The 15,604-nt window shown below is 48.1% G+C and overlaps 1 protein-coding gene across 1 annotated transcript; it reads left to right on the top strand.

The window, feature by feature from the left end:
- Positions 1-526: 526 nt before the first annotated feature.
- LOC102931067 (serine/threonine-protein kinase Nek5) lies at positions 527-14,229 on the top strand. Its single transcript, XM_037909002.2, has 5 exons — positions 527-763; positions 5,944-7,089; positions 9,386-9,445; positions 10,813-11,016; positions 11,955-14,229. The coding sequence occupies exons 2-5, from the start codon at positions 5,949-5,951 to the stop codon at positions 12,101-12,103; spliced, it is 1,554 nt and encodes a 517-aa protein (XP_037764930.1). The 5' UTR covers positions 527-763; positions 5,944-5,948; the 3' UTR covers positions 12,104-14,229.
- Positions 14,230-15,604: the final 1,375 nt, after the last annotated feature.

Genomic DNA, 15,604 nt, shown 5'->3' with positions numbered 1-15,604 from the left:
ATTAATTGGGAGTAATGATATAGTAATAGCCTCACATGCTGCTCTGTTACTATTTCAGAGTGGTAGCCGTGGTAGCCCATGAAAGCTTATGCCCAAATAAATTTGTTAGTCTCTAAGGTGCCACAAGGATTCCTCTCTTACTATTGTCCACTGTAGCGGGCCCAGGTACCATAGTGACAGGGACTGTGTGAAAGCACAGCTAGATAATGTACCGTTACTGCATGTGGTACTTTTTCCTAGGGAAACGTAAAGGAAATAGTCTGATTCTCCTCTCAGTTACCCTGGCTTTACCCTGGTGTTAGTCTGGTTTACATCAGTGCAACTGAAGCGAGGATTGGGCCCTGAAGGACTCTGTAACTTTGTTCCCTGTTCAGACTGGCCTAGCCTTGGTGACTGTCTCAACCTGGGGGAAAGGATTGCAAGGCCCCGCAGGAGCTTTCCGTGTCCTGTGAAGCCTGATCAGAAGTCGGCATCATTGCTCTTCAGGCAGGCACAGCAGCTGGGGTAAGCTGGGTTGCCATGGAGACGTCCAAAGCAAGTCTGGCAGTGCACTGCTGCACCAGGCCCCAGCCAGGTGGGGAAGCCTGAGGACAAACACACGCCAGCTCCAAACTTCCTGGCTGGGGAACCGTCAGAAGATTTACCTGGGCTACTTTGGAGACCCACCAGCCTTCTCCCTGCAAATAGGAAATCTGCATACCCCTGGGCAAATCCGTCCGCGTGAGACAGTGATCTCTCCGCACAGCTACAGAGCCACAGACTGGTAGGCTGCTTTTCAGAACTCGGGGGGCTCTGATCTGTGCTGGGCTGGCCAACAAGGAAAGCACCGTTTCAAAGATCAGGAAAAGCAAAGTGCAGGGCCGAGCTGTGGTTGCTGTCTATTTCAGTCATTGCATCAGCAGGTGCATGTAAACCTGTCAACAACCTAGAGAACTCCTAGGGGGCAAAATAAACAACAAGGGACAGATAAACTGAGGTGGGTTTGTTAACATTCAGAAATAGCAATGCATTTTGTCACAGCATTTTTTATCCAAGAGCACAGAGCAATCATGGTAGATTTAGTAAAAGTAACTGTTTTAAGGGGAAATGGTGTGTAAAGTCATTGGAGCACAGTTTACAGTTAGGGGAGGTGGGTCTACATGGATCCGTCCCCCCAGAGGGGGAAGGCTTCAGGGGAAGAAGGGGATGAGGAGAGGGGCAGGAGAGAAGGGATGCACCTGACCCAGAGGGTGTTAGATTTAGCTCACTTTGTTTCTGCACTGCCCCTTTTATGAATATTTGGGGGGACCATGGCAAAAGCTGCGCCAAAATGGCAGATATTGAAAAGGAAAAAAAAGGATCAGGAAAGAAACTCTGAGCAAACTATGGGTAACACAGACTGGTGATTACAGTGGGTATGTGTATGTATGTATGAACAGCACAGGAAAGATGAAAGAGATAAGGTATAAACCCTCTTGAATCGAGATAATGGGAATGAACATTTTTTGTATTGCATTCGGATGCATTTACATAGCATTTACTGTGATAGCAGCCATTCAGTGATATGTTTTGTAAATGGTGCTTTTCATTTATACTCTGTAGATAAGTTTATGAACAGGATAACCTGATGGGGTTTCCTGTGATATCAGGGGACTGGACTCAATGACCCGGCAGGTCCTATGTTCCTATATTTGCCTAGTGTAGCTTTGCTGTGCTTTGCTTTTGTTGTGAGTTTCTTTGATGGCGAAACCTGACAGCTTAAAAGAAAATGGAACTATGGGAAGTTAGAAAAGCCAAGAACAAACAAAGTTCTGTTTCAGGGGCACTGCTGTAGGGAGGAACATAGCTACAGCACTGGTTTTACAGTTATTTAAAGAGATTGGAGAAGATTTAAGAAGAACCCACATGAAAGTGTGTCCTCTGCTCTCACTGTCCCCTGGGACCTCCCCAGGAGTTTTCCAGGCTCCTCTCAACATCTTCCTTCCTCCCTCCTTCCGTCTCTGCTCCCTCTTCAGTCCCCACTGCTTGTGCTAATCACCTTGTGTGGGAGGGGCCCCGCTGGTAGCGGGTGGGTGACAAGCTCCTGAGCTACTGATAGGGGACTGGATGACTCAGGAGTTGACACCTTTTGCCCAGGGCACCAGTTCAAGTCCAACCAGTGTTCGGAGTGGCTGAAACACATGAATGTGTGATAGGAAAGGGGTCAGTGGTGTCCCGCACAGTGGGCAGTACTTGGCCCCCTCCCTTCATGGCAGCCTCAGCAGAGCCAAACACTAGATGGGCTGTGGAGACAGAACAAACCTCTCGCCCTATCCGGGGTCTCTGCAGGGCAGAGCTTGGGTGCACTGCCACGGTCACCAGGCAAGCTTACATTGCCATTGCCTGCGCTATGGCAGGAGGCCTGCATTCTCCAGCCTGGCAAGCCATTCATTAGCCTGGCACAGGAGAGAATGGAGAGAAGGTGTCTGTAAGTTGAAAATACGGCTCTGCTCTGACTTTGTAGAAATGACACCACAGAGGCCTCCTCTTTATCTTCCCCTGCCTCCATCTGCAAAGCACTCAGGTTACACATCAAAAGATGGTTTCCTTTCTAACTGCCAGCCCCATCAATTCCTGGTACTTGAGCGTCAGACGAGGCTCTTTCCTTCTCACTCAGCACTGGCAATAATAAAGGTCCTAGAGGCCAAACTCTACCCTCAGTGACACCTGTGCAACTCCATTGTCTTACCTGGGTTTGCAAAGGTTTCACTGATTGGCCCTGTAATTGTAACCGTCATGATGCTGCACCAGGAGAAACAGAATCCAGGTTGTTCTTCCACGGGATAGGCAGGAGTGAAAACGGAGTTGGCTAAGTAAAGCCAGCAGCTCTGAACCTGATACACACATGGGCAGCAGACTGTGGAGTAAGGAGGGGCCATTTTTCTACAAACACCTTTCAGAGCTCAACCACACTTCCAACAAGCTCTTGTGTACTGTGGAGCGTCCCCTTTGAGGTGAGATTGGGTGTCCAGGTCTGTCTACGCTGCAATCAGATGTGGGAGTGCAGCACATGTAGATGTACCTGAGCTAGCTTTGGTCTAGCTAGGCCAGACATTGATAACAGTGAAGCCGTAGCAGTATGAACTTCAGTTCAAACTAGTCACTGAGTAAGCACTGGGGGTCCTAGACGGGTCTGTTGAGCGCACACTAATGCAACTTCACTGATGTTGGTTCCTGAGCTAGTCTGGGTCTGTCTACACATGCTGCAGGCACAACTCTGCCAGACCCTCACATGTTAGCCTCAAGAGTTCCCAGGAATCTGGGAGGCAGAAGGTGTCTCAGTTCTGCCAGGCATGCATTTCCCCACTGTCTACTCTTTTGTCCAGATGCTTTCCAGTTTTATAGCTGACGATTGCCAAGTATAGTTTGGCACTATACGGCATTTGTTCTTGGTTGTTTCACAACCCTTGTAAATATGCCTTCCCCAGCCAGCAGCTCATTACTTCTTAGGGAGGAAGAATGGACTTGTGGTTAAAGCAAACAACTTCAAATCAGGGGATTTGAGTTCCATTTGAGTTCGCTGGTCACTGTAACGCAGCCTTCAAAGACTCAAGAGTGTGAGCACCAACCTCAGGGCGGCCTGTTAAGAACTTAGACTTCACCAACCAATAATCAAATGTAAACTCCACAGGCACTAGAACAGCCTAAACATGGAGTCACAGACAGTCCCCTTGGGCTCTCCAATCTGTCTTGCCACCCAAGTGAGCCTGCCTTTGTGACATTTCAGTGGTTCTCAACCAGGGCTATGCCTACTCCTGGGGGTCCGCAGAGGTCTGCCAGGAGGTACATCAATGCATCTAGATATTTTCCTAGTTTTATAACAGGCTACATAAAAAGCACTAGCGAAGTCAATACAAACTAAAATTTCATACAGGCAGTGACTTGTTTATGCTGTTTTATATAGTTCACATTAAAATGTAAGTACAATATTTATATTCCAATTGATTGATTTTATAATTATATGGTAAAAATGAGAAAGTCAGCAATTTTTCAGTACTAGTGTGCTGAGACTTTGGTATTTTTTGTGTCTGATTTTGTAAGCAAGTAGATTTTAAGTGAGGTGAAACTTGAAGGTACGCAAGACAAATCAGACTCCTGAAAAGGGTACAGTAGTCTGGAAAAGTTGAGAGCTACTGTGATAGATGGCCCTTTATACCAAGGATCTCAGCAGTATTCAGGTTACTTCCAGTCCAAAAGGACCAGTCATTTACCTCAGTTCAATTGTACCTTAGATCTCACTCCAAAGACACTTGTGGCCAATGTTCCTACTAATTTTTTACATTCATGTGCGCAAAGAATTTTGTTATGTGCACCAATATGGAAGTGATGTGTGGCGGGGGTGGGGCTGAGGGGTTCGGAGTGTGGGAGGGGGCTCAGGGCTGGGATAGAGGTTTGTGGTGCAGGGGGGTGACGGCTCTGGCTTGGGGTGCGGGCTCTGGGATGGGGCTAGAGATGAGGGGTTTGGGGTATGAGAGGGGGCTCAGGGCTGGGGCAGAAGATTGGAGTGCAGAGAGGTGAGGGCTCTAGCTGCAGGTGTGGGCTCTGGGGTGGGGCTGGGGATGAAGGGTTTGGGGTGCAGGCTGCCCCGGGGCTGCAGCAGGGAGAGAGGACTCCACCCAGCCCTCTCTCGCTGCAGCAGCTCTGGGGCAGGGGGTGGGGGTGAGGTGCCTCTCCTCCCCTTGATAGCCTGCTGCAAGGCCACACAGCTTAGAGAGAACTTAGCTTGTAGCCTATCCTATAATAAACTATATACAGATTTATAAAGTAGGAAAAGGAAATAAGAGTTATTTACAAGGTTAAAGCAGATAAACATATATACACAAATGAGTTACAATCTTGTTTCAAAAAGTAATAGAAGCTTCTATAATAAGCGAGCTCTATATGTCCTTTTGGGCTAAGCACTGAGGATCTTTTGCTTATGCCTAGCAAACCTTGCCCCCCAGAGGCCAAGAGCATAGAGACAATCAGTTTCTTCTGTCTGGGATTTTATCCCCTTCCTTCCATGTGCTCTGAACTGCAAACTCAGCTGATGGAAGAATTCACTTGCATAACTCATCTTCATGGTGGGGGAGAGTAGGACAACAGAGTCTTTTGTCCCTTTTAATGCCCCACAATAGACCATCTGGCATCCATCTGGTGTTTCCCATTGGGCAGGATGTAGCACCTACTGTTGCAGATTAGCACTTTACACTAGTTAATGCATCTCTCCTGTCTGGTGATTTACATAGTCACAGAGGCTTACAATACAACCACTCTAATATTACCTTACAAAACGGGATGCAGATGTTATAAGTGAGATTAATGCATGCAGCAACTCACAAGCCTTCAGAAAAAGACTAAACACATTTATAATCCTAATATCTATTTTAACCACTCTAACTCACTGGTGATCCAGCCTGGTCCCACCAGGTATTTGTCAATGTTCCACTGAGGCACAGGGGCGTTGGCATGAGCTGGCACCTGGTCTGCAGGCATCACAGTCACACTCCAAACCAGCATCAGTGCAAGCTTCCTGAACACCAACCCCCACCAATAAGCCTCAACCCTGCCCTGGAGAGGCCACCTCTGTTGGTGAAGCATGGCCCATTCAATCCTTGGCCTTTCAGCTAAAATTGCCAACAACGGGGATTAGTGTCATAGTGGTTTCTGTGATGTAGCTCCTAGCCACTGGACTGAGCCCAGCAAATCCCTTCACACAGGCCCACTAACCAACTGCTGTCAGAGAGCCACATCGTTCAATCCCTCCTGGCCTGGTGCAGATTCAAACCAGTGATGTAGAGGTGAAAGGCTCCAAATACTGTTACCAACACAACCACACAATTAGCATAAAATTGAGGGTAACCTCCCTCAGTCGTGAAACAGAAAGCATGTGAACTTGGTTGACATTTCCAACATGGTAACCTGAGGTTTTGCTTCTCCTTCTAGCTTGAATGCTGGTTGAGACAATGGAGAAGTATGAGCAAATACTAACCATAGGCAGGGGATCAAGTGCTGAGGTCTTCCTGATGAGGAACACAGAGACAAAGAAACTGTTTGCCGTGAAAAAAATCAAGACAGATCCATCAAAGAAAATGAGAACTAAAGAGGCAGTGCTTCAGGAGGTGACCATCCAGGGGAAACTAAGGCACCCCCACATTGTAACCTGCCATGAGCACTTCTTTGAGGAGGAACATATGTTCATCATCCAGGATTACTGTGATGGTGGCTCCCTGGATGACCACATTAAGATGAGGAAGGAGGGGTACTTTCCCGAGAACACAATCATGGAATGGTTTGTGCAGCTAGCTATGGCTGTTCAGTACATCCACTCCATGAAGATCCTGCACCGAGATATCAAAACATCCAATGTGTTTCTCACTAAGAAAGGGATGGTGAAACTGGGGGACTTTGGCATTTCGAAGGTCATGAACAGCACCCTGGACATGGCAAGCACTTTTGTAGGCACACCCTATTACTTGAGCCCAGAGCTCTGCGAGGATGTGCCGTACAGCTCCAAGTCGGACATCTGGGCACTGGGATGTGTTCTCTTTGAAATGTGTGCCTTAAAACCACCCTTTGATGGAATAAATCTGGTCAGCTTGTTTTACAAGATTGTGAAAGATGAGTATGCCGCTGTGCCAGAGTGCTATTCTGAGCCCCTGCATGGCTTGATCCAAACCATACTGGAGAAGTGCCCAGGAAAGAGACCCAGTGCCTGCAGTGTCCTCAACATCCCTTATGTCCAGCAACACCTCAAGCTTTTCCTTCTTCACCAAGAATCCCAACTCTTCAAGCAGCAACATCTGGCAAAGCTCCATGAGGAGGACAACACAGATCCCCTCCCACCCACATCTCAAAGTAAGACACTGTTGGCTCACCAAGGGAGGGGAGCCTTAAGGCCAAAGTCAGCTCCACCGTATGTCAGCACCCACAGTCCAGAGCTTTTTGAGCCAGAGGAGCTCTTCAGCACTCTAGACAGCAGCTCAGATTACTCTGAAGACTTTGAGCATGAAAGTGTGTCTTCCATTGAGGAGAACTTAGAAGACGACATACCCATTCCACCTCTGATCAAGGAGGTGCCAAGAGAGATAAGTAAGAGCTGGGTACTGGCCACTGTTGGGGAGAGTTTACTCAACTAGTCTATCCTATGCTTCTAAATATTGTAAAATAATGGGTTTAAACAGTAAGTGACATCAGAGAGCCACCAGGGAACACTGGGTGTAGGAGGGGAGGAAAGGCTCCGGAGACCAGGCTGAAATCCAAGAAATGGAAAAGAGGAAAGTGTGAGATTTTGCTGGTTTGTTTTTATTTGGTGGGGAGAGAGGAAAGGGAGCAGCCCTGCTAGGCCCCCAGCCCTGGTTCTTGACTTTTTTGCCTGTGCAGAATGGGAGGTTTTCATTATTATTTATAAGAAAATCAAACAGCCACAGTAAAAAGGCTGGTTCCTAAATCCTGACAAACATCACTTGCATATACAGATGTAGCATCTCAGGAGATTATGGGCTTCATATTAAGAAGTGCCTCCAATTTTGTTTCTGAAAAATTACACATGCGCATTTGTTTGCATAAACCTCACATTTCTACATGCAAATAGGCATCTATGCATGCAGGGCAAGTAATTGTGAGCCTAACTGCACACTTTCCAGGCACAAAGTTAGAGGCCCCTTTGAAGGTGGCTGGAAATTTGTCCTTAAATATACAGCTACAGACATACCCCATATGAAAGCAGCAAACAGCTGCCTTCCCACATCATATTGAATTTCATAGCCACACTGGAAATGCTCAGACCTGGCCTCAATATTAATTTTGTCAAAATTACAAGGGAAAACTATAATTTCAAGTGTTTTCAAATTCAGAACCCAAATACGAAATGCAGGCTTGATGCAGACACATACAACTGCATGTACATCCATGTATGATCTGCATATCTTCGGGATGAGAAGCACAAGGCACAAGCACAAGGCAATAAAATATCCAGGCAACCGCTTTGGCTTTAATTCAGTCTGAACATTACACAAAACTGAAAGACTGGCTTGAGACATGTGATTCCCGGATTCCCTCCTGCCATGACCTGAATCCCAGGTGATGGCTGTGCTATGTAGAGGGCACAGAGAAATACTTCAGTCCTTGCCCTTTTAACCTTGGAACCACCAGACATTTCAGCTAACAACACTGTGGAGGAGCCAGCAGTTGGCTAGAAGGACCTCTCAGGAAGGTGCTGGCAGCACACTGTGAAACCATGAACCATACAATATAATGTATTGCAAAGTTACCAGGCACTGCTAAATAACTCCACCTCTAAGTTCTAGGAGCATAGAAAAGTGCCCCAGATAAGGCCATGGGCAATTTTTTTTTGCACTGTCTGAGCTTAAAAAAATAAAAAAAGGATGAGCATTTCCCCTGAAATTTCGTATGAAAATAAGGACAAGTCAGATTGTTCTTACACAGGCATATAGCGCCATGTGGCTCTGTCTGCCCTATGTGCCAGCCCGTGACACTGGCCACAGTGGCCAGCCATGCAAGGGGAGTCTGTGGAGTTCCTAAGGGACATGGGGCCTCTGTGCACCTAGCTCTGGGAGGCAGTGCCAGGCCTCTCGGCATTTTCCTTGGCCGGGGCAGCTCTGTATTGCCCACAGAGCAGGGACGTGCATCATAGGCACAAACTGAGCCCTATTTACGTAAAAATAAATATGTAACCCAAATGTTTCCCTAAGTTGGGTATATAAGCAGTAAGTAGCCACAGCTCATTATGGGCTGTATAAGGCCTAATCTTGCAAGTGGTTACTACCGTGTACATCCATACTCCTGTTCAGAGGCACATGATTTCAGGACGGGGGTGAAGACACCCAACCAACTTCATAATATTCTAGAGGTTTGCTGTCTAGGGCTATAAAGCGCTTTGTACCAGGCATACTTTTCCATCAGTTAGAATTAGACAGACCCATGCATACAACTTTGACTCTACTCCCCTACCTGACCTACAGTATCCCCTCTTAATCTAGTCCTGCCCCTCCCCGCAACACTCTCTGCCAGTGGACCTCAGGCCTGGCCTGCTGCCGCCTCTGCTATTGCAGGCAGGCATTAGGGAGAGCTAGCCATGCGAAAATGGCTGGTGGCTTTGGGATGAGGTAAAATCAGATCTAGGATAAGATCAACCAAGTGGATGTTTTTACTGGGGACTTAAGCAGGATTTAAACTAGAGACAGGTCTGAACCAGAGCCCCAGAGCTGGACACCTGGAATTTTGAGGGAGCTGAAATCTGGACCTATACCCAAATTTGAATTCTGCATCTCAGGACCATCTCTGGTTGACATCAGTGTTGTCATAGAAAACCCACCGCATTAAGCCCCTGCTCTGTCTGACATGTGTCTTCCTTCCTTTGTTGCAGACCAGTGCAGCTCTCCTGACAGACTATTACCCTCCAGCCCTCTGAGCACAGATTTACAAGGTACCTTCACATGTCCTGTTGGCACAGTCCCTGAAACCCAGGGCAATGAAAGCCCAGATCAGGACTTTCACAAAGGCATGCATGATCTTGGTCAGATACAATATAACCCCCACGCCAACCATGTGCCCACCATTCGTTTTTGCACACTGTGCGTTGTTGTACAGCTGGGTTTACGCTGGGAACAGATGTGGAAAAGACAAAATACATCCAGGAAGATGGTTCTGGAGCATGCCTGGGAATGTCAGGGAAGAGCCCCAGTGTCATGAGAGTCAAAGCTCCGCTTTGCAATCCCCTTGTGCAAGTCAGACAACATTCAGAGAACACCCAGCCCCCTGGCGGATTAATCAAACCCAGCCCAAACTGGAAATTCTTTCATCTTTTTACAAAGTTGCTTCCTGCACTGAAAATCTCAGTGTTCTGACACAAGTTGCATAGGTAAGGGGTCCTCAACCTTCTTTCTGAGTCCCCGCCCCACACACCCACATGCTATAAAAGCTCCACGGCTCAGCTGTACCGCAACAACTGGTTTTCTGCATATGAAAGCCAGGGTGGCATTAGGGGTTTGGAAGCAGGGCAATTGCCCGGGGTCCCACATCACAGGGGGCAACACAAAGCTCAGGCTTTGGCTTCAGCCCTGGATTGTGGGGCTGGAGGCCCTGGGCTGCAGTCCTGCACAGTGGGGCTTTGGCTTTCTGCCCTGGGCCTAGTGAGTCTAACAATGGCCATGCTTGGCGGACCCCCTGAAACCTGCTCGCGGCCCCCCAGGGGGCTCTAGCCCCTGGTTGAGAATTACTAGCATAGGTCACTGGCAAACACAAGCCTTCTGGGGGAACCAGCTAGTCCTATCCTCTCAGGGTGTGTCTCAAGTAGGGTAGCAGGGAGGCCTCATCCCACACCTCTCTGGCTCTGTTGGGGAGGTTTGCAGTCCTGGCATGAGACATGCACAGGGCCGCCCCCAAGCCTCACTGAGGCCATCCCCTGTGCAAGGGCCGAAGGTCTGTGTAATGTGGTGTGGAGACAGGGCATGGCGGTGGGCCAGGGTGTGAAGGGTGGTGAGGTGTGATGTGTGTGTGTGAGGAGGTGTGTGTTGTGTGGGGGCACAAGGTTGTGTATGTTGAGGAGGTGCTGTGTAGGGGCAGGTGATGTGTGTGACATGCCAGGGAAAGTGAGTGTGTTGGGGGGAGCGTGGAGCTGGGTACTGAGATGAGTACAGCGTGTGTGTAGCACAGCAGGTTGAGTTGTGTGTCATGGGGGGGCGGGGTTTGGTGCAGAGGAGCATGTCATATGGCTCTATCCTGAGAGCAGCACCAAGAGCAGCCTGAGACCATACTAATGCTCTTGGGGCTCCCCTGCCCCTCCCGCTGCAGAGTGGAAGGATGAAGCAGAGCTGACCGATTACCCTGATGATTTCGAGGAGGTTGAGGAAACCAGCCTGGAGGAGGTGGTGAGCAATGCTCGCTGTGCGATCAAGGTGCCAGCTGACAATGAGGCATTCCAGGAGGAACAGGTGGATCACCAAGGGCCTGCTGTTCTCTCCTCCACCCTGAAGACTTTGCGGGAGACATGCAAAGGTGAGGAAACACTGGGAAGCCAGTAAATGCACTAGGGACTACTAATCTTCTTGTCTTTCCATACTAACTGCAGGTTTGCAGGGAACGGACAAGGAGGCTAGGCTCATCTGATTCCTGGGCTTCTGCTTTGCAGGAGACAAGCTGAGCTGTGAAAAAGGGTCCTCAGCTTTTTCCATGCTGTGATAGAATTCAACCACCCACAACCTCTCTCCTTCACATGCCTTGTCCCGGAATCCTTTGCATCATTCCACACAGGGCACGGGCCTAGGGACCCCTAGGTTCAAAAGCTCAACGTTAGCCTGAGGCCCCAGGTGGGAAGTGGGAGTGGGGGGTGGGACTCCACCCACCTCCCTAATGCTACTGTTGGTACCTTCTGGGGGGCTCTGAGACACATCTTGAGGGAGTGAAGTGCAGTCACTATGGCCCATTCTTTCTGCTGAGTCTGCCAGAGGGGGTGCAGTAACACTTAGCACAGTCCATCCCCAGCGCAATCACTGTACACACTTGAAACCAGTGAACTTCCTGATTGGCTCTCAGGTAGCTAATCACCCTTATCTCCATTTCACAGCTGGGGAAACTGAAGCCAAAAAGTCATGTGACACATCCCAAACTGCACAGTGCATTGAGGCAAAGCTGAGACTAGACTGCAGCCTGGCTAATTCCTTCCTATCACCCTGATGTGGCAGCAGCTGTCCCTGCCATGCTAAGTGCAAGGTGCAGCAGCAGTTTTGTGCTGTAGACATCTATCTACCAGAAAGTGGAGTGAGATCTAGAAATACTACAGAATGACCACTGGGCAGTGTCAGCCTTCAGTCCCTAGTCAGCTGGGCTGGGTTTGAACAAGTGAGGTGAGAAGCAAGGTTCCATACCACATTGCCCAACTCTGAATATATCCACATTGGGTCATCTGAACTCACCTGTCTATCACTTGCTTGCAGGTGGGGTTGGACCTTCTCTGTATGATGAAATCACAGGTCAGGCCCAGTTCACCCCTGAGGATCTGCAGCCTCATTTTGAACATCGAATGGGCCCTGACCACCTGGAGACCTGCTACCTGCTCCTCAGCTTGGACCAGGAAACAACTTAGTCCAGGCCTCTTCATGGAAACAGCCTGAAGGACGAGAGTTTAGCTGAAGATACAAAGTAGTGTGCTGCTGAGTGTTGTTCCAGATTGGCAAATAAGGTGGCCTGATGGCCAATGCTGAGTTTTCACTCCTTGCTTGGTACATAAGAGCGGCCATGCTGGGTCAAACCAATGGTCCATCTAGCCCAGTGCCCTGTCTTCCAACAGCTGCCAGTGCCAGGTGCTTCAGAGCAAATGAACGGAACAGGCAATCGAGTGATCCATCCCCTGTTATCCACTCCCAGCTTCTGGCAGTCAGAGGTCTAGGGACACTCAGAGTATGCGGTTGCATCCCTGACCATCTTGCTAATAGCCATTGATGGTCTATCCTCCACAAATAGCATCACAATAATATAAAGCACTGAGCCTGCTGGAATCCTGCTGCAGAGATGGAGTGCAGAAGGAGGGTGCAGTGGCATAGGGTATGCAGTCACTACAGTACCACTTTCCAATGCAAAACTAGGGTTTTTTTCTTTTCCAAACTACATTTTCATTTGCCCTTGGATTATTTTTTGGCCCAGGAGATGGAGCTGTAGGAAGTAGCACAATATAAATAAAGGTTTATGACATACATTAGAAGGTTTGACAGCTCTGGGCGCTGACGTACATGGTATAAGCAGAAGGCTCACTCAGCAATGTGAAAATACAGACTCTTCATTAAGTCTTGTTCACTTGCTAATCCTGAAGTCTCTGAAAACTCCCCAGTCCCTGCCTATCTTGTGCCACAGCCAAATAACTATTGACTTCCAAATGCTGATCCACAGACCCAGAAGCTCTAACTAAGCCTAGAGCTGTAACTGTAATAGGTACCACTTCCCTGGAAGCCCAGTTTTGATCTGGTCTACTACATCCTGTTATAGGACTTGTGTGAAGTGAGGGAATATGAGAGCTAGTCTTCCTTCTTTCTTATCTTCAGACTAGAGTCCCGTTGACAGCTGATCAACTAATGCTTCTGTGATTTCTAAGTCAAGCTGAAGTTCTGAACTGGCAAGAGTCTCATAGGTAACACATGCCATCTGTGCCTTCAGAATGTCTGCAGACACCTCTGCATGGATTGCCTCCCACAACCCATATTAAAAGGGGCAGGATCAACTTGAAAACCACATTTCTGTCTGAAAGTTGTGTACCAAAAATTCCTATTAATGAAAGAGATTAGAGGAAATATATGTAGTAATTCCATTTTGACAGAACTCTCATGCATTCATTAGGGAGGGGAACTCATAGGCAGTGTTCCCCAGGCCTGGTGATGGTGGAGCTCATGGCTACGCTCATCCCCAGACCCCACAAGTGGTTGTTTATTGGTAACAGCATCAGCACAGCTGAAATGGGAGGCATGTGTAGTGAGGAAGGGACAGGGGAAGTGTGGAGGTCAGAGGGTGCGCATGGTTGTTGGTATTGCTGCCAGGTATGCCCAAGAGATCCTTGTTAAGGATTAGAAGGGAGCAGGAAAAGCCTTATAAAACAAAATATGAAAGAAGCATTGCCAATCCTAAGTGTTCAAACATCGTGAGTCAGGCCCAAAAAATCATGAGCATTTAAAAAACAACTTCAGAGTCTTATTTGCCTTTAGAGTTCACATTTGCAAACCCAGACACTTACCTTTTAATGAAAGCTAAGATTCTCACATAATGTCCCAACTCCAAGACCTGGGGCGGAGGGGTAGGGAGGATGTAAAAATATCCATCAAATATCACAGGAGTTGAAAACACTGTAAAAAGGAATTTTTGAAAAACGTCCTGTCCATGCTATTTAAAGGGTGCTCTGTCAGAAATCTGAATGTTTTAAAACAACTTGACAATGTCCCTTTAAATCTGAGATGGCTTTGAACAGCTATGACCATGGGCACACACAGTTACTGCACTTAACATAAAAATAAAGCTAAAACTCAGACTGAGTTGCTGATTAATAATAACTGCATCAGTGCCCACTTCACCTAAACAAACTCTCAGTCATCTGCATTACAGTGACAGTTCTGCTCTATTTCCTCTGCAACTCTCAATGGAGAAGAAACACCAATGCTTTCAGTATACTTATTTCTTCCTACTCCATTCAGCTTTTGCAGTATTGCTGTAATCATGTTGCTCCCAGAATATGAGGTTGTCATATGTCCACAGGGGCTGAGGAGAAGCTGGCCCTGCTGAGATCATGACAGTGAATCACAGGAGTCGGCAGCCTAAGGACCCAGTCTGGAGGGAGAGGATTGTGAGATCCCATCGTGAGGAAGGTGATGGCTAGAAACCTGAAATTTGACTGCGGTGCCGTTACGAAGGCCACAAAGGGGTCACCACCTATTGCTTGTCTCTAGTTTGGAGTGGCATTCCCTTTTGCCTGTGGGGCTCAGCCCTCCAGCCACGAATCACATGTGCCCCTTCTGAAGTGACACCTGTGTACTCCAAAGGGGTCAGGTACTCCACAGTCACTTACTGTGGATTTCCACCCACACAACATGGATAGTCTGGTTGGAATGCCCCCAGCCCATCTGAGCCTCCACCAACGGTGGGAGACCTGTACTGCTCTTCACACCTTCTGCTCCCACTGATCTCGCTGGGTGATGAGGACACATGCCACTTATGGGCTCAGCCCCTTGGAAAGAAGGAATCAGTATTTTAAAATAGGGACATTTGCACCAGCGCCACAGTACACAATAAATAACCTCTCAGATGGGTAACAAATTCCAGGGCCTGGGCCTGGGCCTGTGTTGCTCTCATACTCTCAAAGAGCTCCCTAAGGAGGAGACCAGGATTTGACTACTGGTGCAAAATTCAGAGACACCTGCAGAGGCCAAATGCATCCATGGTGTTACTCCACTGACTTATGGGAAGTGACACCAGGGATAAATTTGGGCCTGGGCATACCCATGCGTTCTGTCAATCAGAAAATTATACTGCGTGGCTATATTGTATTGGCTGTGTGCAGTAATCCTAGAGATAACAAAGCCCCATGCATGGGGGAAATGTTCCACTTTAACCTACAATCTGAGTGTGAAATCTGCTACAGGTTTGACTGTGGAGCTGGGGAACACACTGGCAGAGCAGTTTGACTACCCTGGCATTTCAGGATTATTTTTACTTTGCTCTCATGAAAACTGCTGTATCATGAATGTCTCTCTATGTGTATTCACCAAGTCTCACCAGTCTGAAAGCATGCCTTTCCCAGACAGAGGACAATGGGAAGGCTCTTAATTTTAAAGGCCACAATAGTTATGCTAAAGAGAGTAACTGTATCCTACCTTTCTGCTGGGAGGGGCGCTGGTGCAGGTTTGGAGCAATGGAAAGTTAATGAACACAAAACAGAAAGCCAGGTGACCAACCAGGGGCTTAAATAAGGTGCACAGAAAGCAGTGGACAGGAAAGAAGCCAAGCTGGGGAAGGAGATGCCAGGAGGGAGAAGCAACCCAACATGTAGGGGCCTGCATGAGGCAGGGGGCCCCACCTTCTTTCCTGGACACAGATGGCCCCCTCAAGA

Source organism: Chelonia mydas, chromosome 9, assembly GCF_015237465.2.
Source record: "Chelonia mydas isolate rCheMyd1 chromosome 9, rCheMyd1.pri.v2, whole genome shotgun sequence".
Lineage (NCBI taxonomy): Eukaryota > Metazoa > Chordata > Testudines > Cheloniidae > Chelonia > Chelonia mydas.
This window is presented reverse-complemented; position numbering and strand designations above follow the sequence as displayed.

Bases quoted from the DNA above. Each gene is read 5' to 3' on its own strand.
- LOC102931067 (XM_037909002.2), top strand. From the start codon at position 5,949: ATGCTGGTTGAGACAATGGAGAAGTATGAGCAAATACTAACCATAGGC. The intron at 9,446-10,812 runs GTACCTTCACAT...CTCCCGCTGCAG, and splicing joins TCTGAGCACAGATTTACAAG to AGTGGAAGGATGAAGCAGAG. The intron at 11,017-11,954 runs GTGAGGAAACAC...ACTTGCTTGCAG, and splicing joins TTTGCGGGAGACATGCAAAG to GTGGGGTTGGACCTTCTCTG.